We start from the raw sequence: 24,020 nt of genomic DNA on the forward strand, positions 1-24,020 counted from the left end.
TGAAAAGTGCTTGTTTATGTTTTTAGCTAACCTTTCTTCCATAGTGTTCAGGGCAGCAAACACCATTCTATTTTATTGACACAACAACCCGGTGAAGTAGGTAAGACCAAAAGAGTGGCCCGTGGCCTAAGCTTTATCACAGAAGGCAAATTTGAACCCTGGTCTCTTTAGTACAAGAGAGCCCCATGGTGCAGAGTGGTAAGCTGCAGTACTGCAGTCCAAGCTCTGCTCACAACCTGAGTTCGATCCCAGCGAAGCTGGGTTCAGGTAGCTGGCTCAAGGTTGACTCAGCCTTCCATCCTTTCAAGGTCAGAAAAATGAGTACCCAGCTTGCTGAGGGTAAAATGTAAATGACTGGGGAAAGCAATGGCAAACCACCCCGTAAAAAGTCTGCTGTGAAAACGTTGTGATACGACATCACCCCAGAGTCGGAAATGACTGGTGCTTGCATAGGGGATTACCTTTACCCTTTTCTTTTTCCTCTTTAGTATGACATTTTAACCACTGTACTACATTGGCTGAGCACTACAAGCTCACCCACTCTTTAAAACACAAGCTTTCTCATCACGCCTGTTCAGAGTTGTTCATCCTCTCAACACAGTTTATTCAACATTTTCAACCTCTGGCACAACTGATTTATTGGAATTTGATCCTGCTTTTCCAATGAAAAACATCTCTGTGTTCAGTTAAGGCTGAATACAGAATGCTGCACAGAAATGATACAGCCCTTATCCAAAGGCTAACTGAAAGGCAAAATGCAACGGGAAAGGGAATAGCAGGAGATCAGTGTGAGCAGTTGGGGGCCAAGTGGTTCTTTCTCTTACTGGAACCAAGAAGGGGTGCAGCTACCCAGCAGTCTTTGATCCTCTGGTTAGTGGCAGCAGAGGCCACAGCCCCCTCCCTTTTGCTATCGAGATCTAGATAAAACCTCATAGGTTGAATTCAAATGTAATTTTTCACTCAAGTTCGGGACTTCCATCAATGCAACAGAACTTCTCTGCTTCCCCTCTTCCACTGCAGCCACATGAGTTGCCTGAAATGGTTCAATGTCCCCCAGAAGCAAGATTTTAGGGAGATTGGGTGTGTGTGTGTGTGGGGGGGGGGGTGTGGAGTTTCAGACTTACTTGACAGAAGTGCCTTCCCACAAATAGAAAAAAATTAGTTGGGATCCAAACTCTCCTCTTTATTCCTCACTGAAACTCACAGAAGTCCTTAATATTGCCTCCAGCACAGATAATAAGCACTTCAGGACAAGTTCATTAAAAAGCAAGTAAAGAGATTGAAAAAGAAAAGAAAAAGCTTCCCGATAGCATCCCCCAAAAGTCCACTGCCCCTACAATCAACATTCCAAAACTCTTCTTTGCCAGCTGATTTGGTCAGTAAAAAGGCTCAGAGACGTCAGTGATTGTTGTCATGTAGATCTGGCGTTCCCACTTTGCTAGCTGTTGCACAAACCCTCGGTTTGGCCGCATGTTCATTTTGCACTTCTGGACGTAGTTCCAAGCATTCTACAAAGAAAGTCAGAGAGTGTAGGTTAGCCCTGAGGAACTACATAACAGCTTCTCCATCAAACTTGGATGATTAGCCCATAGTTCTGTCAGTTGGTAGATTGCAATTTTATCACGGTGTCTTGTTTTTAAGATGAATTGTTGATCTTAAAATGTTGTTAGCTGCCCTGAGACTGTAAGGGGAGGGCAGGATACAAAGCTAATGAAATAAATAAACAAATAAACAAATAATTTAAAAAAAACTGCAAAGGGGGTACACTTTGTTCACAATCTCAAAGAATGAATTTGGCCAGCCTTTTAGACCAGGTGTCGATCTCATTTGTTACGAGGGCCCTCCCCTGTCATAACTGAGACCTTGTCAGGCTGCGCCATGTGTGTTCCTATTTTAGATTAGGTAGCAGATATATAAACTTTATAAAGGACACAGACAAACATAATTAAAGATTTTTTTAAAAAAATCCTTAAAATAAAACATGTTTAAAACATTAGCACTCGTTGGTCTTAAAGGTGCTTTCTTTGTATCTCTCCCCTGGGATCCAGGGAACTGGGCAAAGGAAGCTCTGGCTCTTTCCTCCTTTCTTCAGGGGACCAGGAGGGGGGGAAGCCTCAGCCAATAGAAGGGAGAGAGGCTTCGCTCAGTAGCTCTGCTGTGTGATTGAGAGAGCCTGGCAAAGCAGGCTCTGCCTCCCTGCTCCTTCCTCCCCAAGGGAGGAGCCTCAACCAAGGGAGTAGACGCTTTGTTCTGTAGCTCCTGTGCAATTGAGCAAGCCTGGCAAAGCAAGCTGTTATGCAGAAGGAAGCAAGATATAGGGAGAAGGAAGCAGTTGACACAGCCAGTTGCTTGGTGGCCTAATAGGAGCCCTCCAGGGACCTGATTCGGCCCCTTGGTCACATGTCTGACACCCCTGTTCTAGACTGTAATGTGAAGATGGGTCATGAAAATCTATCTAAGGGCAAAACTAGATGTTATGGTGTGGGCGGCAGTGCTGTTTAAACACTGGCACTTTAAAAGGCCCAGGAGGTGGGAAACAATATCACTTTGTCTTTCATGGCATTTTTAAATGGCCGAGTTCAGCTCGAAAAGACTGTTTCAGTGTATCTGAAGAAGTGTGCAGGCACATGAATGTTTATACCCAGAAATAAAATGTTGGTCTTTAAAGGTCCCTCTGGGCTCCAACTTCATTCCAATGAATTGTGTTGCCATGTTCTTGCTGTTTGTTGCAAACGTCTCTGGATTTCTGGCATTGCCTTGAATGCCTGATAGTGGTTAGAGACAAGCTATAAGACTGAAAAAGACAGTCGTCTTTCCCCCATTCCTCTGTAGATGCACCTACTTTTAAGTAAAGGCTGCATGAATGGATGAGGTAGCCCATCACTGCAGCGCTGCACCTGCTTATCCCCTTCATGGAGTAAACCAGGACTGCTCCTTTAGGTATATGATGATCTAAAGAGAAAAACAAAAGATTTTATTACATTGCTCGGATGTTAATTTGAAAGGAACAAACTCTGGGAAGAGAGGGGTTCAGGTTTAAAGTCAAATTGTACGGTGAGAAAAAGTTCACATGAGGACTACAGCCCTTCCCCATTATTTGCCACCAGCAACTGGCTACAGCCCTTGCCCGTTATTTGCCACCAGCAACTAATATTCAGAAATATGCTGCTTCTAAAAATGTCTCTATGTAGAAACTATGGGAAATAGCCATTGAGGTGAGGCCTGAGCCAGCCTTCGGAATTCAGGTTTGTTCCCAAAGCTGCTGGAAGGAACTTGGTTGCCTGGGAGTTGCCCAAATCCTGCCGCTTTAATAAACTTCATGTAAAAAAATGTGGACGGGGACAACTTTGCCTACTTCTCCCATAATGCTCTCACTTCGGGTTGCTCAGTGAAGTCACAGGGCAGTAATTTCAGGATGGATGAAAGGAAATCATTCATGCAATGCAGAATTAATCTTGTGGAAATTGCTGCCACATGCTGTGGTGATGGCCTCTTTTTTTCAACGGCATTCAAAGAAGGCTAAAGCCAACTCATGGAGGAGGAAACACCTATCAATGGCAATCGGCCATGCTGGTGGAATGGAATCTCCCTTGTCAGAGGTTGCGTACCTCTCAATAACAATTACTGGGGAACAAACAAAGATAGGAGACAGTGATCTTTGTCACTTGCTAATGGATTTTCCAGAAGTATCTGGCTAGACAGGATCCTGGACTAGAAAGTCCTTGGCTTATCCAGCCAGGCTATTAGGTTATTCATTTGTACCCAGCTAACACCTTCCCTTGCCTCATGCTGATCATCTTGGACATCTGTCTACCTGGCACAAACTACTGGTTTCAAGTCTCTATTGCCTGCTGCCTCCAAAACATTCAAGTCCAAAAGAAAAGACTCAGCAAGCCAACCAGTCTGGGAGCCCAGCCAGTTTCTTGTACTGTTGGCGGACCTCTCGGATCTTGACTGCCATTCAGCCTGACATCGGCTGGAAGCATTATGTAAATCGTCAGAGATTTTAATAAGCCAGCCAGTCAGAGAGCCTTGCTAGCTGCTTCTAGGATGGCCAGACCTCTCAGATCTTGACCCATCATTCAGCCTTGCATTTGGCTGGAGAATGTACTTGATACTGTAATTGATTTTATTGTTATGCTGTTGTGATTTTATTGTAACTTTATTATTTATGATGTACTCCACTCTGAGCCCCTATAGGGGAACAGACAGTATAATAATAATAATAATTTTAGTTATATCCCACCCTCCCCACAGAAGCAGGCTCAGGGCAGCTCACAACATAATAGAATAACAATAAAAACAGTTAAACATTAAAATAAACAGTTCAAAACAGTTTAAACCATTTGGTGCTAATTCTGTATGATTTAGGATGGCATTCAGTGTTCTTGAGCATCCAATTGGGTTTAATATCACGGCGGCGGTCGTCATTCAGTTAAAAGCTAACTGGAATCATATTGTCTTGCGAGCCTTGCGGAAGTGGTTTTATGTAAAACCGCCGCCCTCCTATGACTTCCAGTCTTTGGAAATCTGTGGGCAATCTGTGGCCAGCAACATCAGGAGAATGGGATCATCCAGTCTGAATTTAATTTAATTTTTAGGTTTATATCCCACCCTTTCCTGCACCTAGGCTCAAGGCAGCTTACAGCAGAAGTTTAATGTATTTACAAATTAAAATATAAAACATCATAAAAACATACAGCATAAAAATCTTAGGGCAGTACAACCTATCAACAAACAGGCATAAGAAGGCATGTCCACACAGCAATGTAGAGGCCAGTATCTGGCTACACAGAACGGTCACAATAATGGTAGAAAATACTGGGGAAGCCAGCTAGTAACAAGAGGATGCCCGCCAGATCAGTTAAAACCCTGGCAGAAGAGCTCCATCTTACAGTTCATGCAAAACTTTGATAAGTCCTGCAGGGCCCAGATCTCTAGCAGGAGATCATTCTACCAGGTATGGACCTGGATCAAGAAGGCCCTAGCCCTCGTTGAAGAAAGCCGGACGTCCTTAGGACCAGGGACCGCAAGATGTTGCGTGGCAGATTTCAGAACCCAGGAGGCTCATATGGGGAGAGGTGGTCCCAAAGATATGCCAGCCCCCGATGGATATGTGTCCCTCGCCCACCGTAATTGGGACACTGGAGAGGGAGAATGCTTTGATCTACTCACCAACAAAGTGGCAAATTTTCCCAAAGTAGGGGTACATATCTGCCTCTGTAGAATCCGGAAGGGGTATGTGAAGAAGGTCCTTGCTATCTTCTGGGAAGCTAAGAAAGAGCAAAGAGAAGAACTGTTCAGGTGCTTGGGAAATCCAGGAAAAGGGAACTGAGAGTGTTTTCAATAATCACCAGGTTGGTAAGAATATCAGGCAGATTCCAGCTGATATTTTTGTGATAGCAAAACTCTATTTGGCCTGAAAGAGAATAAAATTACAGCATCTTTCAGGGCCTTCGAATATGACAAGGAAGAGATCATGCCAGATCCCATCAGGTCTCGGAAGCTAAGCAGGGTCAGCCTTGGCTAGTATTTGGAAGGGCAACCTCCAAGGAGTACCAGGGCCGCGATGTATAGGCAGGCAATGGCAAAACCACTTCTGAAATGTCTCTTGCCTTTTCAACAAGTCTAGCTTGCCAACTAGTGATGCAATGGAGCCATCAGCTGCAGATAGACTTAAATTTCAGGCCTTTTGACAGCCAGCCTGGAACACTGCACTAAAGGAAACCACAGCTTCTTAGCGCCCAAATGCCTTTATTATCAAGTTATTAGATTTGTAAAGCCTAAACAAAAATTAGGTCCAGGTTATATGTGGCTTCCCCCATCCCCAGGCTCTGAGATCAGCAAGTAAAGCTCTTTTCTGGATTCCAGCACACAGATAGGCCAGATTGTCTTGTGTGTGTAGCAGGGCCTTTATGGTGGCTGCCCCCAAAGCAGCAAAATGCCTTTCCATGGACCAGCTGCCTCCCTCCCTCTTTCCAAACATTCCAAAGACATCTGAAGGCACTGTTGTTGGCCTTTTAAATCAATCTTTTAAAGGTCCTGACAGGCTATTCTTTACTTGCTGTTGTCACGCTATACTATTTACATTTTATCTATGTATAACTTCATAACTTTTATCTGGGGACTGAACATGGGATCTTCTGCGTGCAAAGCACCTACTCCCCCAGGAAACTGCCCCTCCCTGAAATATGTCCTGGATGACTTCCTATGTTAGCTAACACAATGACTTGCAGATGTGGGCCTGATCCTGTACCTTCTTAGCTGAGGCTCATTCTGCGGGTTCCTATTCTCTGACTATGCACTGATGCTGCTGTTTGTCTTTCGCATGTTCATTCCACCTTTCCATTATTCAGCTCAGAGCAGCTTATATGGTTTTCCCGTCCTCCTTTTATCTTCACAGGGAGAAGGGTTAGCTTGAGAGAGAAAGAGACTGAAGGGCCCAAAGCCAGTCAGTAAGCTTCATGGCAGAGTATGGATATGCAGGGTTTTTTTGATAGCAGGAACTCCTTTGTACGTTAGGCTATACCCCCCTGATGTAGCCAATCCTTCAAGAGCTTACAGGGCTCTTCTTACAGGGCCTACTGTTAGCTCTTGGAGGATTGGCTACATCAGAGGGGTGTAGCCTAATATGCAAGGGAGTTCCTGCTACCAAAAAAGCCCTGGATTAATTATTATTATAATCAACATTACTTATTGTCCACCTTCAAGGTGGATTTACACAGTGCAGGTCAATGCAATGTCTCGCCCATCCCATAGAAGACACAGTAGGGTACGGACCTCAGGAATTTGAAAACAAGGAGAAATCTGATACAGAGCTAAAACAAGGAATAAGTATTTAAACATGACATGTTAAACGTGGGTCTTCCAGGTAATTGTCCAAAACTTTTAACCCCTTTCCCTCACCAACCAGTGGCTAAACCAACACACTAGACAGAGGAAGGTTTCCAGCAGCTGGCTCCTTTGCTGTGGATGCGTGGACACATTTTTATTTTGGACAAGTAACTTTTCTGGGCTCCTGTGCAAGGCTGCAGGAGCAGCCCTGTTCAGTGCAGCTTAGACCATGCAACTCACAGCAAGTCCTTCTCCTCGGTGACGTTGATATGGGCTATGATTCTCAGATCCTTCTGTATCTGCCGATTGCAAGCTTGCTTGTATTTCCCCATATATAGCTTGCTTGGAATGATCTCAACTGGGTAAGGCAGGATTTCCTCTAGTTCCTGTAGAAGAATCCAAAGGTACAATATCAGAAGCCTGCCAAATCAATCAAAGTTCAAGTTCTGGGCGGGCTCAGAGGGCTTAAAAGACTTACCGGTATATATGATCCATTCAAAAGCTTTGAAGTTGGCCGCTTAATTTTCCTGTTGCAATCAGTCGGGCTGAAAGGGCTTACAAGGGGCTGGATCATGGTCTCAGAGTATCCTGGCATCTTAAAAACTAACATTTTAAGACCATGACTTCTTCTTGATTGCTACACCCCATTTGGTCAGTGGATGAAATGGACTGAAGAGCAAGCAAGCAAAGGAAAGGGGCTATCGCTCAGGGGCACAGTTTGATGGCAGAAGGCCGAGGCTCAAGCTTTGATGGCAGAAAGTTTGAGACTCATCCCCAGTCAAAGAACTAATATGCAAAGGAGTTCCTGCTACGAAAAAAGCCCTGATAATCATGATAACAACAATAACAGCAACAGCAACAATAGGTTGACCCCAGTTCTGTGGCAAGTGAAGATTCGAACCTGGGTCATCCAGCTCCTGCTCTGACACTTTACCAGTCACACCACACTGGGTTCCAGCTGTTTTTTAAACGTTGTTGTAACTCAAATTCTGTCCAGAGCAGATTTTTGTCTGGCAGTTTGAGCTTACTCAAGAGTTGCAACTTTTCTGCATGCAATCTCCTAGTTACAGAAGAGGGTGTTGGTGCACAGACCCATGAGTAAGAGCAGCAGGATCAATGAAGCAACACAAGTGCAACGCACACAGAGGCTCATTTGCATGCTTAATTCAACTTGTCCGGAACAGGATTCGGATTCTTTCCCTTTAGCACGCCCCCAGCCTCAAGCAGATCATCAATCTGCTCCCGAGGGTGTGAGAACAAACAATGTAAGGAATATAAACTCTTTTTTTTAATGCTAAGAGTGACTCAAGCAAAAAGCAATCAAAGAAGCTGCAGCCCAAGAGCAACGAATTAATTGAATGTGATTTCTATTATGGCCTTGCCCAGCTTTGCAATTGCAGGGTTGTCCTTCAGGAAGTCTGGGGAAGGAGGAGGGTGTCAGAATTGGCAGCAGCTGCTTTGGAAATAAGGACGGCATCTGGAGCCATGATGAAGACAGCAGCTATACTCCAACTGCCCTCGTTTACCAAAGATGGCCCTTACTTTGTGGTCTCCACCCAAGTCAATCACTGTTTACATTTATTTATGTTGTTGAAGAAGAGGAAGAAGAGGAGGAAAAAGAGGAGGAGGAAGAGGTAGAGGACGAGGAAGAAGAAGAAGAAGAAATTGGATTAATATCCCGCCCTTCACTCTGAATCTCAAGGGTCTCAGAGCGATCACAATCTCCTTTACCTTCCCCTCCCCCACAACAGACACCCTGTGAGGTGGGTGGGGCTGAGAGAGCTCTCACAGAAGCTGCCCTTTCAAGAACAACCTCTGCCAGAGCTATGGCTAACCCAAAGCCATTCCAGCAGGTGTAAATGGAGGAGTGGGGAATCAAACCCAGTTCTCCCATATAAGAGCCCACGCACTTAACCACTACACCAAACTGGTGCCATGTTGGGGGAATTTGTACTTGTCTGTAACAAGTATGATGTCATAGTCACGCTGTACACTACATTGGTCAGGCCACACCTAGACTATTGTGTTCCATTCTGGAGGCCTCCCTTCAAAAAGGATGTGGACAGAATGGAGGGGGAACAGAGGAGAGCGACAAGGATGCTCAGAGGCCTGGAGACCAAGCCCTGTGAATAAAGGCTGGAGTACAGGAGGTTGAGGGAGGACATTATTGCTCTTTTTCAGTATCTGAAGGACTGTCAACTTAGAGGAGGGCAGGGAGCTGTTCCTGTTGTCAGCAGAGGAGAGGACTCCCAGGAATGGGTTTAAATTAAGGGTGGGAAGGAACTGGCTGGATATTAGGAAAAGGTTTTTTACAGCAAGAGTTGTTCAACAGCTACTGAGGAAGGCGGTGAACTCGCCCTCACTGGCTGTCTTTAAGCAACAGCTGGACAAAGACTTGCCAGGGATGTTCTAGGCTGATCTTGCACTGAGCAGGGAGTTGGACTAGGTGGCTTGTATGACCCCTTTCTTTTATTTGTTAGCTTCTTTGACCAATGGTCTTAAGCTCAGCATAATATACAGGGCACTGAATAAAACTGCAAACAAAGGCAATTTTACAGAAGCAAAACTCCACAACAGTTTAAAGATCAAGTTAAAATCAAAAATTACATAGCATTGTTTGTTAAATTCATAAAACCCCTTAGAATTCAAAATTTTATTATAAATTTATAGTGCATAGCATTTATGAGGACGGTTTCAGGAACGTTTTAAGGAAAGCACTATCGACAGGGATTTTGCCACCGAGCGGGTTATTTCAGGGTTCGTATCTGCCAATAATAGGGTTATCACCCAAGGTTCCATCGGAAGTTGATACCTTTGGAGAATGGGGGTAATCCATAAGGATCTAGGATTGATCCACTAGCGGCAAAATAATATAAGATGGTCTAATGTCTCTATTAAACCTGCTGCAAAGTCACATAATCAGTCAGAGTACGGGATTTTAGCAAACTGTCCACTCAGCTCTGCAGTTGGGAAAGCGTTCAGTCTAGCAAGTCAACTCTGTGATTCTATGTTCCTATTTCATCCTTATTATTTATTTACTTATTTGCCTTATAAGGATGTTTGCTTAGGGTTGGCAGCATTTGGCTGGCCACTGGAAGGAGTCCTACCAGACTCTGGGGAAAAGGTGGAAAAACAGGACATGATATCACCAAATTCCTGTATTTTGACCAGAAGTAATACCACACATTGCATGACACTATTCCCCCGTCCACTGTTCTGGTCCCTTCCCCAAGTGTCTAGGTGGGCATATTATGGCCACAGAGGACACACAGAGCTGGCCCTCAGAAACACCTGCCAGACTACAGCATTACCCAATGGGTAGACACTCTGGAAAAATGGATACATGGTATGCCAGCTGATTGTCACAAAGAACAGCAAAGCAGGACAGAGGGCCACATATGGGTCTCTGCCATACCAGAGAGTCAGTCTGGTGTAGTAGTTAAGTGCGTGGACTCTTATCTGGCAAAAGCAGGTTTGATTTCCCAGTCCTCCACTTGCAGCTGCTGGAATGGCCTTGGGTTAGCCATAGCTCTCGCAGGGCTGTCCTTAAAAGAGCTCTCTCTGTGAGAGTCTTCTCAGCCCCACCAACTTCACAGATGTCTGTTGTGGGGGAGGAAGGTAAAGGAGATTGTGAGCCACTCTGAGATTCAGGGTGAAGGTCGGGATATAAATCCAGTTTCTTCTCCTTCTTCTCCTTTGTGCAAGGGGAGAGGGGCATAACCCTCCCCATCATACAATTTTCCCAATGTGAAATGGCCTTGAGGAGACACTGTTAACCCTACTGGACATATATATGTACCGAAGGCTATACATCTCATCATCTGGCAACTACAGCCTGTGAATTGTCCTTTGGCCCGACAAGTGTGCCTCCTGTTTTCATCCCTGAAACACTGTAGAGGATTGTCAGTACAGCCCAACACCACCTCTCACTCAAAACAGGCGTTTACTTTGCTTCTCTCTGCCTCTATGCTGTGAACCCAGCATGGCGTTTCCCCATACACATGGACATGCTTTTTAAAATCATGTTTTCCATACATCTGGCAACATTTAGCTATTTGTCCCTTTCCTTTAAAACCACTCTGTTATCTGCATTTGAAAATCTGCTCACAGTGATGGGTGTGCATATGCATGAGAAGCTTTGTGATGGTCACAAGGACCACCAATCAATACTTAGCACAGCCGGACGAGAAGACAGTGACTATGCGATGAGCACAAGGGCCAGCCAATCAACAGCTTGCACAACAGGATGAAGTTCCACAACGGTCACGACAGCTAGCCTTTCAGCACCCTGAACAGTCACATTCTCCTGGGCTTGATTCAGTTGGGAACTCTGTATGTCCCACCAAGGGCTGTGAAGAGCACAAGTTCCCCCATCGTGGCACAAATGTAAATAAATGTAAAAAGGATGACGGCTTCCCAGCAGAAGAAGCAAGACTACAAATCCCTTTGTTTGAAGTGAAACATGGAAGCAACTCTATTTCCCTCTCACCTGAGGCATCCAGAATACCTTCTCAGTCCTCAGGAAATGGAAACGGGTGGTGAAGAGCTCATACCCGCCTCTCAGGACCTGGACAGGGAAGCGGGTATACCGCTGCATGACTCTGGCGCAGCGTGCAGCAGATCCATGTTTGGCATCTACAGACAGAAGCAAAGGAGCAGTAGTCAATGGGTGCCCCCTGCCAGCACCTTCCCTGAAGAGGCTGCTTTCCCCTAGGTTTGCTGTAAAGGCAGCAACAAATACAGCAGGGACCCCAGAGAGCAGCAATAACGTTATAGCATGATACTGCTCTTGTATGCAGCATCCCTCTCAGCTCCTCCAGCGCTGAGAGATGAACCAGGAGTCACATTCCACCTGAAGGATGCTGAAGTGCTACCGTTTGCCACTAGACTGGCTGTAGGATTCTATGAGATACCGAGTGTCCATGGGCCACCCTCTCCCCAGTACACGGCTACCTCCCCCAACTGTGACAAATAAAAAGGTAAAGGTAGTCCCCCATGCAAGCACCAGTTGTTTCCGACTCTGGGGCGACGTTTTCACAGCAGACTTTTTTACGGGGTGGTTTGCCATTGCCTCCCCCAGTCATCTACACTTTCCCCCCAGCAAGCTGGGTACTCATTTTACCAACCTCGGAAGGATGGAAGGCTGAGTCAGCCTTGAGCCAGCTACCTGAACCCAGCTTCCACTGGGAACGAACTCAGGTCCTGAGCAGAGCTTGGACTGCAGTACTGCAGCTTACCACTCTGAGCCATGGGGCTCTTTCAAATAGCACCCCTCAAAGTCATTTTCGGTCACAATGTCTCTTCTCCCCCTGTTGTGCTGCAGTCCCAATCCAAACTGGACTCCTGTGCGCTTGGGAATTAAGTGTTCAGCACTTCATGTTCGACTGTGAGAGCACTTGGGATGGGGAACCCAGGCAAAATGTCAGATCCAATTTGGACCACAGGCTCTGTGACAACTCTCAGGAGGACAATGCAGGAATAATATAAAACTCTCAACTTACTAAATTTAGGTGACAGCTTGCGTTTTTTAAGCAAGGCTTCTGGATCCCCTTCACAGTCTAAGTGGGGGAAACAAAGATTTGTTAGGAATTGATTGGAAGGACCTGCTGCTAGTGTGTGCAGAAAGACAACTCCTTTCTCTCTTAACAACGTGCTGAGGAGGGCTTTTTCTGTAGGAAAAGCCCTCGCAGGAACTCATTTGCATATTAGGCCACACCCCCTGACAGCCCCATAGTTTTACATTGGGCTTTTCTGTAGGAAAAGCCCAGCACCCCCTCGACACCAAGCTAGCCAGAACTGCATTCCTGCTCAAAAAAAGCCCTGGTGCTGAGAGGAAGAGGCAAGATCACTCAGTAGGGAAGAAGATTCTAGCACAGGGCTTCTTTTCCTACCAAAGCTCTCCTGGTTGTCTGTCTCCCTCTTCCCCAAGTCCAGCACAACCTGGTGTGGCCTGCATCAGTGTCTGACCACCCTCCCTAGTCCTGCACATATGCAAAAGTTCCCCTCTGCCCTCTCTTTCCCAACAACCTGGCTCATCCACCTTTCACCTTTAGTCCTTCAATGATTAAGGTAGTTCAATGCCTGAACTACCTTAATCTCGGAAACTTTATAATTCAGCCTCCTTTCCCTTTCTAGCACAGGACTGATATATTCCAGGCATGCAGGTCAGAAGGTTTCATGCCAGTGCTGAGGGTTAACTGTAGGCTCCAGGTCTGCAGAGGCTGAAGATCTAGTCTAGCATTGTACAACAGCCAAATAGGTGCCTCCAGGAAAACCAGAAAAGTCTTCTCCCACCCCAGTGCTGCTGAGATCAACTGGGACTAACTCTTGGCATTTTCTGTATTGTGCCCAGTCTGCCCCCCACCCCTCGCTGGCTGCCTGTCCTCTGCTCCTGGAGGCTGCAGCCTAATCCCAGTCATCTGTCTCCTGCCACCCCCTGTAAGTTGTCTTGTTTGGGCAATGAGCTCACCTGGGAGCCGGGCATAGGTAGGCTGGGGAGGTGGTTGGTAGGGATGCTGTATGTGGAGCATACTCTTCCCACACTCATTGCCAGCCTCGGACATTCTGCCTGCAAAGCTATGCCTCCTCCTCCATATGAAAAAGTAAAACAGGGAAAACCCCCCAGCTAGAACTTTGATAAGCTAGTTTTCTATGTGCTTGCATTTTCCCCACCACCATTCGCAAGAGCTCCTACCTGCAGTCTGAAGATTGACAGCTCAGAAAAACATTTCCCGCCTCCTGAGAACTAGCTTCCTATGGAATCTTGTGTGAACCAGGCCTTACACAGAAGCAGTGGGCCTGTTTAACAGCAATAAGAACGGCAGAGGCAGGAATACCTTTTAGTTCTTCATCCAGTTCTGGTAAGTCATAATCCATGTTAAAAGCAGCTTCCAAAGAATCTGTTCTGCCATCGTACACGATAACGTATCGGACGCACGCCAGGTCAATGGACAGCGGAGGTACATATTTGCCCAATAGATTCTTTAAAGCAAAAACACAAGAAACCAGGGCCTTAAGAGCTGTGCTAAGCTACTTTGGGTCCTCACTGGGTGGGAAAGCAGTGTATAAAAGAATTAAAATAAAATAACACAGCAGAAGCCTAGTGAAACAACGCCAGGACTGATCTTTAATTTAGCAGGAATTTTTCAGTGACCAGCCTGTACTCAACTGCTCCCACATTAAAATAAGGTATGTGTGTTTTAGGGAGCAGTAGATTTCCATTGTCTATGGGGTTACAGATCAGATGGCTCTTCCTACCCCACGACCCTCAATTCTCGCTGAACAGCAGTGCTGGTGCCAGCTCAGCTGAAAAGCCCACACTGCTTCACTGAGATTCTAGCCAAGCCACAGATAACACAAACAGATGACCGATGTGTCCAAAAACACAACTCACCTGTTTCACTCTTAGGGCTGTTATCAGGTGGTTTTCGTAGTATTCCCGCTTCGTACGAGCATCTGAAAAGTAACAGCATACAAACAAAAATGCAGACAGGTCAACTGATCAATTCCCTTGAAGCGAGGATACGTAACCGGAGGCACCTAGGCGGGATCATAGACTCACGAAGTTGGAAGGGGCCACACAGGTCATCTAGTCTAACTCCCTGCTCAAGGCAGGATCAGCCTAGAGCATCCCCAACAAATGTTTGTCCAGATGCTGCTTGAAGACTGCCAGTGAATGGGAGTGGACCACCTCCCAAGGTAGCTGATTCCAGAGAACGACTCTGACTGTAAACGTTTTTTCTTAATATCCAGCTGGTACCTTCTCACCGTTAATCTAAACCCATTCTTGCAAGTCCTCTCCTCCGCTGCCAACAGGAACAGCTCCCTGCCCTCCTCTAAGTGACAGCCCTTCCGATGCTTCAAAAGAGCAATTATGTACCCCTCTCTAGAGGGTTGTCAGCCTCCTAGTGGGGCCAGGAGATCTCCCCACTTTTACAACTGATCTCCAGCTGGCAGAGATCAGCTTCCTTGGAGAAAATGGCTGCTCTGAAGGGTGGACTCTGTGGCACTGTCCCATGCTGAGGTCCCTCCCCTCTCCCATTCCCTGCCCTCTCTCAGAGCCACCCCCAAAGTCTCCAGGTATTTTCCAGCACAGACCTGGCAACTCTAACTGGAGGGGGAAAGCAGGGCATAAATATATAACAAAATAATAATAAAGAAAACTGATTGCAAGATACAAGGCAATAATTAGGTGCATTACAGTAAACTGGTCTGGAAAATGTTTTTTTTTTAAAAAAAAAAATAACTGTACAAACATTTAGTAAAGAAAGTAATTCATAAGTAAAGACAAGCCAGACAGAGGACTAATTTGTTTTTCATAGAGAGGCACCAGCACATTTCTCCCACCACACATTTGAGGAATTTCTGGAAGGGAGTACAAAACCCTTGAGGCTTTGGCCATACAGGAAGAAGCCAGATCAGTGGACCTGTAAATGGCATTGTCTGAGTGCCTGCACAGGTTTATCGACAAGTTGACACGGTGATTGACACACGAGTGGGAGAAGACGGGGTCAGTCAGCTCTTTCCTCAGCATTCCTATTTTCCACCGTTTTCTACCTAATGAGACTTTCAAGGCAAGAGACAAGCAGAAGTGGTTTGCCACTGACTTCCTCTGCACAGCAGCCTCAGCCTTCCTCCAAGCACTAACCATGGCCATTCCTGTGTAGTTTCCAAACTCTGATGAGATCTGGCTAGTTTGGGTTATGAGGGCAGTGACTTCTTTTTGTATTGAAGGACGTCTGTAGCTGAAGATTGACACCTAGCCTCTGGCATGGGGGAAGCTTAATTAGCATTTCTAAGGAGCTAAGCTTGGGTTGTAAAGTCATTAAGTCATTCATAAAGTCATTCACTGACTTTGAAGCTCAGAGGGAAAATCACACACAGCCTTTATCACCCCATGCATGCCTTTGAAGCCCCAAGTCCTGTGTTGATTGCCCGGCAGGGGCTTAGCCCCGGGTGGGAAAATTTCAGGGGGGGGGCTGCAGCCCCCCGCCCCCATACTTTACGCCTATGCGTGGCCTAATATGCAAATGAGTTCCTGCTGGGCTAATGATGATTCCAGGGGTGTGGCCTAATATGCAAATGAGTTCCTGCTGGGCTTTTTCTACAAAAAAGCCCTGGTCTCATGCAAGGAGCAGCTATTGGACCTGCATACAAATGCCAAGGCTCAACAGCAGACTCAGTGAAGGGAAAGATCGTGTTGTGCAGTGGTTAGAGTGCTGAACCGGGGAGACCCATGTTAAAATCCATGCTCAGCCAAAGTGCATAGATGACCTTGGAGCACATGGCTCTCTAACCCAGCACAGAAAGTTGTTGTTCACAAGCAATACTTTTTAACACCCCCAATTCTCGCACCTGTCACTGCCTGAGTTCCCTTTTTACATATTGTTTGGTGTAGTGGTTAAACTGTCCAATTAAGATCTGGGAGACCTAGGTTTGAATCCCCACTCTGCTATGGCAGCTCGCTGGGTGACCTTGAGCCATTCATGCATGGCCAGCCTACTCTAACCTCACAGGATTGACATGAGGTAAAATGGAGAAGAAAATAACATATCGCTTTGGGTCCCCATTGGAGAGAAAGGGTTGGAGTGTCTTGATGCAAAAACTGTGCCCTTCGGGCTTCCGGCAATAACTGTATTGTGCAGGGCTGCCCAAAAAGCTAAGGAGTCACTAGCTGCTTCAAATATAACTTCAGCTAGGAAGTTACTCTTTCAAGGCAAATTTTAGTTTTATTAAAGGGGAAAAACCTAAAAGACATAGAAAAGAAAAACTTCCAAAACCCAACACCATAAAATAAATTAAAAGGGGAAGGTAAAGGGAAGGGGGGAGGGTATAAAAGGCTTCCAGTTTTCTCCGCAACGAATACAATTTTGATAACATTTTCCTTGCTTATAATCACAAACACAAAATCTCTCTCTTTGCGTTCCCCTTAGGCCTATTTCTTAGTCAGAGAAACCACAAATCATCAAGTCATCCTTATCTTTTTTTGTGCAAAAAGACAATGAGGGGTGTCCAGTCTCTAAGAAATGGTGTAATTGTCTTTTCCCTAACCAGTACTGCACGTTTAGCCATAGCTTCATAGTCCAGCATCTTCTACATCCCTTCTTCTACTGTAGGTACTGCCAGACATTTCCATTTCTGTCCGTATGTCATTCTCGCTGCCACAGACATATATAAAAACAAAGCTCCGTTACCTTTTTCCAGCTCAATGGCTCCTCCCCCACCCCCAACATAATCCATGGTCTTCCGTAGTATAAGCCTGTTTGGGCCCCCATGGAGAAGAACAGTGAGGTCTAACTTAAGTGAATAAAATAAAGCCTCTGCTCTAGGGTTGCCAAATCCAACCCCAGAAATATCTGGGGACTTTGGGGGTGGAGCCAGGAGACTTTGGGGGTGGAGCCAGGAGGCACTGGGGTGGAGCTAGGGGGGAGGGGGGAAACGGCGCCGGGGAGTGTGGCGAGCCGCCCCGCAGCTGCCGCCTCTTCTCCGCTCGCCGTGGCTGCTGAGATGGGCTCAGCCTGAGCCCATCTCGGAGGAGCAGCCACGGCGAGCGGAGAAGAGGCCGCCGCGCCGCTGCCGTCTCGCCCGCTCCGCCTCTGGGGTGGAAGTGGAGGGGGGGTGGAGGCGGGCCGGGAGCGTGGCAAGCCACAAGTCCGGGTCCTAGAAGGGCCCGGATTCGCGGCTCACCATGCTCCTGGCCTGCCTCGCCCTCGCCCTCCCCTGCGCTGCTGCTGCCTCTTGGCTGCTCCTCTGAGATGGGCTCAGGCTGGGCCCATCTCAGAGGAGAAACTGCGGTGGGCGGGGAGGGGGCGGCAGCGGCGCAGCGGCCTCGCCAGCTCCAGGATACGGCAGCTCGGTGCCGTTTCCCCCCTCTCCCCCCGCTTCCATTTTTTGGGGGAGCGGGGGAATTTATTTATTTATTTATTTATTTAATGGACTTATATCCCGCCCTTCTCACCGAAGTGTCTCAGGGCGGCTCACAACATAATGATTCATACAGTTCCATTTAAAACAGTTACAGATACAATAAAAGCATAGTTAATAAAACAAGATAAAATAAAACCAGCGGTCTATAAGAGCATTTTGTTCCATCCAAAGATGTTCCATCCAAGTATCAGTTAGGTGTTATAGGCCTGCCGGAAGAGGGCTGTCTTGCAGGCCCTGCGGAACTGCCCTAGGTCCCGCAGGGCCCGCACCTCCTCCGGCAGCTGGTTCCACCAGTAAGGTGCCGCTGTTGAGAAGGCCCGATTCCTGATGGATTTTAGGCGGGCCTCCTTTGGCCCAGGGACTACCAGCAGATTTTGTGAGCCGGAACGTAGTACTCTCTGGGGAACGTGTGGGGAGAGACGGTTCCTAAGGTAGGCAGGTCCTAGGCCATATAGGGCTTTAAAGGTAATGACCAACACCTTGTACTGGACTCGGAATGTTACTGGCAGCCAGTGCAGATCCCGGAGCCCCGGCCGAATGTGCTCCCATCTTGGGAGCCCTAATAGCAGCCGGGCAGCAGCGTTCTGCACCAACTGCAGTTTCCGGGTCCGGCACAAGGGTAGCCCCATGTAGAGGGCATTACAGTAGTCCAACCTCGAGGTGACCGTAGCATGAATCACTGTTGCTAGGTCGTCGCGCTCCAGGAAGGGGGCCAACTGTCTCGCCCGCCTAAGATGAAAAAAAGCGGACTTGGCAGTGGCTGCTATCTGAGCCTCCATCGTCAGAGAAGGCTCCAATAGCACCCCCAGGCTCTTGACCCTGCCCGACGCTGTCAGCGGCGCGCCGTCAAAAACTGGCAGGGGGATTTCCCTTCCCGGGCCGCAGCGACCCAAGCAAAGGACCTCTGTCTTCGCTGGGTTCAGCTTCAACCCGCTCAGCCTAAGCCACCTAGCCACTGCCTGTAACGCCCGGTCCAGATTTTCTGGGACGCAGGCGGGCCGGCCGTCCATAAGCAGATAGAGCTGGGTGTCATCCGCATATTGATGACAACCCAGCCCATACCTTCGGGCAATCTGGGCAAGGGGGCGCATATAGATGTTGAATAACATCGGGGAAAGTACCGCCCCTTGAGGCACGCCGCAGTCAAGCGTGTGTCTCTGGGACAGTTCCTCCCCAATCGCCACCCTTTGTCCCCGACCATCAAGGAAAGAGGAAAGCCATTGCAAGGCCAGCCCCTGAATCCCAGCGTCGGCAAGGCGGCGCGCCAGAAGCCGATGGTCGACCGTATCGAACGCTGCCGATAGGTCCAACAACATCAGCACCGCCGAGCCGCCTTGATCCAGATGCCGCTGAAGGTCATCCACCAGGGCGACCAGCACCGTCTCCGTCCCATGGCCCGGGCGGAAACCAGATTGGTAGGGGTGGAAACCCTGGGGTCCCCCGCCAGGGCGGGAGGATTGGGAAGCCTACTCTGCTCTGACTTCTGTGCATCATATTCATTTCCTCTTCCAGCGATTTCAAAGCCAGAAGGGTGTTTTTTCCCCTCTCAAAGATATGCTTGGCAAAACCATAATTGTCTTACAATACATTATCAGCAGATCTGAACATACCGCAGGAGCTGCAGGGCGTAAGTTGACAGTCTATGCACAGAATGGCACCTGCTTGTTTGGGTAAGCGCATGCAGGTGCACGAGAGACAAGAGGCGGCCATCTGCCCACGCGCAGATGTCACTTCTAGAGTCCCTAGGGAGAGGGCTAAACCACAAAGAACGACAAGGCAGCCAGTGCTTACAGGAGTTCCAATGAGGCACCTCCGAAAAGAGAGAAAATAATGACAACGCACAGATTTACTACAGAAACAGGGATGGTCCTTTGTAAACACAGACAGCTGGAATGTGTGAGATGTACGCCACCCTGATGTGACAGACAGATATTTGGACTGTGTGTTGCGTTTATTCTTTGGGGGCAACAGTGCCTAGTAATGTGAAATACAGCTATTAATGTGGAATGGGCGAGGCTGGAGCCAGTGAGGCTGCTACCCCATGGGAAGCACAGGTCTGACTCACTTCAAGATATAAAAACACACACATCAAAGCAACTGGTGAGGCCACAGCTTCTGTTTAAAACTTTAGAGCTTGCTTTGAGAATAAGATTTCTTTTTTAAAACCATCCACAAAGACTAGTGCCTCCCCCACCCCTTTCCCCACAAGTGGTAGTGTTCTAAGCAAGATACTCTTGAGCTGTGAAGCTCTGTAACCCTCCCTGCCCCCTGCCCCCAATTCCCACAGGTGCAGGGTGGATTTTGCAAGATCTCAGTCACTGTTTTATGCAAAAATTATTGTGTGAAAATCCTCATCTCCACTGCTGCTCTGGAAAAAAGGGGGGGGGGGGGGGGAGAAAGGAAGAAGATATTGGATTTATATTGGATTTATATCCTGCCCTGTACTCTGAATCTCAGAGCAGTCACAATCTCCTTTACCTTCCTTCCCCGCAACATACACCCTGTGAGGTGGGTGGGGCTGACAGAGCTCTCCCAGAAGCTGCCCTTTTAAGGACAACTCCTACGAGAGCTATGGCTGACCCAAGGCCATTCCAGGAGCTGCAAGTGGAGGAGTGGGGAATCAAACCTGATTCTCCCAGAAAACAGTCTGCACACTTAACCACTACACCAAACTGGCTCTCAGGAGTCAGTGGTATTTGACATGATGACATCTCACCTTTGAAGAACCCCTCTCTTCCCCAACACCCACTTGGTACTAAATCTTCTTTGTTTCAGGCACCAGGTAGAAGAATTTCTTTTACCCAGCTTCTCAACTGATTTTACAATTTTATCTGCACTGTTTGTTTTTACATCATGGGACATTGTGACCAATACTCCCTCTAAGTTGTGGAGTCTTGTGAATAAAAATTCTGCTTTGTGAGCTGCTGGCATTAAAGTTGTGAGCTACTGCATAAATTAGTGTTCTCTGGGGCTATTTTTTCCTGAGCAAAGACAGAAATGCGTGAGCCGCAAGCTAAAAAACTGTGAGCTTGCTCACACTAACTCAGCTTAAAGGGAACACTGATTGTGACTGATTTTACCTTTCCAGTTTTGCATGTGACTTTTTTGTGGGGGCTATTGTTTTCAATGTGGTTTTATGGACTGGTTTACTAGCCAGAAATTTTTTTATCTGATTTTTATTCTAATCATAAAGTAGCAGCCACTTTGGGGGTCAAGTAGGCCAAAATTTGTGAGACATCAAATGTTTAGATGAATCCTAAATAAATAAATAGTACTTCTTATATGGCAAGGAAGGTAGCATGGTACAGCCTGATCTGGTCAGTTCCTGGAAGTCAAGCCGGGTTGGTATATTGAAGGGAGTCTGCCAGGGAAGAGAAAAGAAATGGCAAACCCCCTCTGCTTCTCACTTGCCTTGAAAGCCCTTTGCTGGGGACATAGTAAGTCCACTGCAACTTGTTGGCACTTACACATATATTTGTTTGTTACATCCAGATAAAAGCTCCTAAAATGAAAAGTAGACCTCTTGGACACAATTAAAAAGGTAAAGCACCAGTCATTTTTCGACACTGGGGTGACGTTGCTTTCACAACGTTTTCACGGCAGACTTTTTACAGGGTGGTTTGCCATTGCCTTCCCCAGTCATCTATGCTTTCCCCCCAGCAAGCTGAGTACTCATTTTAACGACCTCGGAAGGATGGAAGGCTGAGTCAACCTGAGCGGCTACCTGAACCCAGCTTCCGCCGGGATCGAACTCAGGTCGTGAGCAGAGCTTAGGACAGCAATACTGCAGCTTTACCACTGCACCACGGGCCTGTGCTAAGATACAATTAACGGAGTCTAAAATGCAAAACAGACACTTGGGCTCGATTATCAGCGGTTGTCTATTCATTTCTTTAAAGCCTCAACTGAAAACATAGCAGCTTCTCCTAGTGAGGAAGGTTAGTTCTCCCAGGTGTCCTGTGGAATCCCAAGAACCAGGTTGTTCTAACTTTTTTCTTTTAAAATCCAACAAGTGTCTACCTCTTGTAAGTCGAGGACTGCAACAAAACAGGCAGTTTCCATACAATGCGACACCTGGAAACTGTGATGGGTGTTGGTGAGAGGCCTGCAAAGTTTAAGGCGTGGCAATTCTTTGCTGGCACAACCCCCTGTCCTACTGCTTGGCAAACAACAGATCCTCATTTTGACACATATTGCTGACTTTCTCTTTCAAAGGGTGGATCCGGTGGAAGAATCCACAGAAGGATTTGTCAGAGTAGATCTCTCTCTGCCTCCTCTTTGTCCTGCTACACCCCTCTGAGGACCAAGAGAGCCTCATGAATCATCAGCCTAATCCACAACACAGGATGAGGAGTTGCAGCAACAAGAAGGTGAAATTGCCTCCCTCTCCTTTCCTCTGCTGATGCAAGGCACAACTGGAAGTCATTCTCGCCCTCAGCACCCTATCCTGTGACATGTTTTGCCCATAAGCCTCTTTCAGTTTCAGACAAGAGCTCTGGAACAAGAAGCAGGTTACTCGGGGAAGGTGAGAGAAGATCCACTCCAACAACTCCTTCCATTAAGTCTTCTGCTAGATCCAACCAAATGCTGGTTGGGCGCGGGGACTAAGCTCTTGAATGCAAAGCAAAGAGCTAGGGCAGACATGGTGTAGGTGGGAGAAGGGCAGCAGATGCCTTGAAACGGTCCCACACTTTTCAGGCAGTTGTTTGTCAGTTCAAACCCCAGATCAGAGGCAGTAGAATGGGGAAGACTTCCATGAGAGAGCAATGACCAATTGGAGTAGAAAAAACAAATGATTCTTAGTGGGGGTTTAGCGGAGGGAATTCAGAACTATGGGGGGGGCAGATGTGGGCCGAGCCAGGACATCAAGCATTCCCTTTTCCACAATTCATGCATATGTAACCTTTACAACACTGTTGTTTTCAAGCTGGTTCACTCCATAATGCATCTAATGATGAATTGCATAATCAGCTTCCTTCACTATTATTTATTAATCTTTGTTTAGATATTTATACTTGGCTTTTCTCTCCACTGGCGACTGAAAGCAGCTTATAACATCATCTTCCATTTTATCTTCATAACAACTCCCCAAGGTAGATTAGGCATACCATCTGCTTTGACCCTGCCCATTACTTACCCAATAAACATAAATAGTTTGGCTCTGTCAACCTGGAATGCATTATCGCCTGGTTCAGGATGTTATATAGTTCAGTTGGTTCACACAGCAGCACCCCTGCCATCTTGCTGGATGAATTGTTTAGAACGTCACAACATTCTCAAGTAGGCAAAACTATGTTTGTGGGGTGAGAGCCAACCATGAATTGAAGCAGTCCTTTCCAATCTGAGTTTGCAGCAGCCTGAAAACCAAGACGCTATGAGCAGAGCAGAAATAAAGGTATGAAGGTTCCCTCGTTCAGCCTGAAAATAATAATAAAAAATTTACTAGTAGCAACAGTTACCCTTTGTTGCAATTTCAGTGTCATAAATATTGCAAATTAATTATCTCGCTGTATTTCTTCCAACAGCCCTGCAAAGTAGGTCAGTATTATTATTCCAATATTGTAGATGGGATGGTGTGCTAACAAGGGAGTAGCATAGTATATTCGCTTAACCACTAGGTTACACCTGCTTCACTAATCGTTTTTACAACAGGCACCGAGTTATTAATTTTACACGAATAGTACAAAGCACTCAGAAGCTACAATACTGGCCTGCCTTACAAGTCTGCAACTAAATAATGCACATTGTGTGCTTCTAAATCATAAAGCGGTATGAATAATAATAATAATAAAATACAAATTACTCCTATTCCTCCCTTTAGGCATGATATTCGAATGTGCGGTTCCAGATTCCGGTCGCCATGGCAACCATAGTTCCCTATGACGCCACCCGGCATTCTGATGCTCTCGACACAATCGCTCTTCACCACGCCCCCACGTTGGAGGGCGGCTCCTGGGAATCCGAGCAGCTCCTATGGCAGAAATGACTCGCGCGCCTCACCGCCCGCGAGCGGCTCCTCTTCCTTACCGCTTCCACGGCCGCCAGCGCCATTCCACACCCATTGGGTCACAGATTCGTTGCTAAGCAAGAGACGCCGCGGTAACCAAGGCCGGACGTCACGCGCGTCTTCACCCACTTGACGGTGCTCGCGGTAATTTGGGAAGCGCCGTCCCAAACGGGTAACAAGTTCTCGCGATATTTTGTGCTCCGGCCTTCTGCCACTGTGGTGAGAGGCACAGGCTCTCGCGGGAGTTGAGGGA

General features: G+C 47.0%; 1 protein-coding gene across 2 annotated transcripts; it reads right to left on the reverse strand.

Moving 5' to 3' along the window:
* Window positions 1-1,162: 1,162 nt before the first annotated feature.
* STYXL1 (serine/threonine/tyrosine interacting like 1) lies at window positions 1,163-23,939 on the reverse strand. 2 transcript variants are annotated; one of them, XM_060259526.1, is made up of 10 exons: window positions 23,788-23,939; window positions 22,898-23,178; window positions 14,228-14,289; window positions 13,671-13,815; window positions 12,336-12,392; window positions 11,324-11,469; window positions 7,075-7,220; window positions 5,176-5,273; window positions 2,843-2,952; window positions 1,163-1,508 (listed from the first exon to the last, which is right to left on the reverse strand). In XM_060259526.1, the coding sequence occupies exons 2-10, from the start codon at window positions 22,998-23,000 to the stop codon at window positions 1,377-1,379; spliced, it is 999 nt and encodes a 332-aa protein (XP_060115509.1). In that variant the 5' UTR covers window positions 23,001-23,178; window positions 23,788-23,939; the 3' UTR covers window positions 1,163-1,376. The 2 variants fall into 2 exon arrangements, with proteins under 2 accessions (XP_060115509.1, XP_060115510.1); XM_060259527.1 differs by having other exon boundaries at window positions 23,564-23,800.
* Between the last annotated feature and the right edge of the window lie 81 nt (window positions 23,940-24,020).

Source organism: Heteronotia binoei, chromosome 18, assembly GCF_032191835.1.
Source record: "Heteronotia binoei isolate CCM8104 ecotype False Entrance Well chromosome 18, APGP_CSIRO_Hbin_v1, whole genome shotgun sequence".
Lineage (NCBI taxonomy): Eukaryota > Metazoa > Chordata > Lepidosauria > Squamata > Gekkonidae > Heteronotia > Heteronotia binoei.

Excerpts from the sequence above, each read along its gene's own strand:
- STYXL1 (XM_060259526.1), bottom strand. The coding sequence starts at position 23,000 with ATGGCAGGGGTGCTGCTGTGTGAACCAACTGAACTATATAACATCCTG. Across the intron at positions 14,290-22,897 it reads AAACTATTTATGTTTATTGG|ATGCTCGTACGAAGCGGGAA; the intron begins GTAAGTAATGGG and ends GTTACTTTTCAG. Across the intron at positions 11,470-12,335 it reads CAAGCTGTCACCTAAATTTA|ATGCCAAACATGGATCTGCT; the intron begins GTAAGTTGAGAG and ends TTCTGTCTGTAG.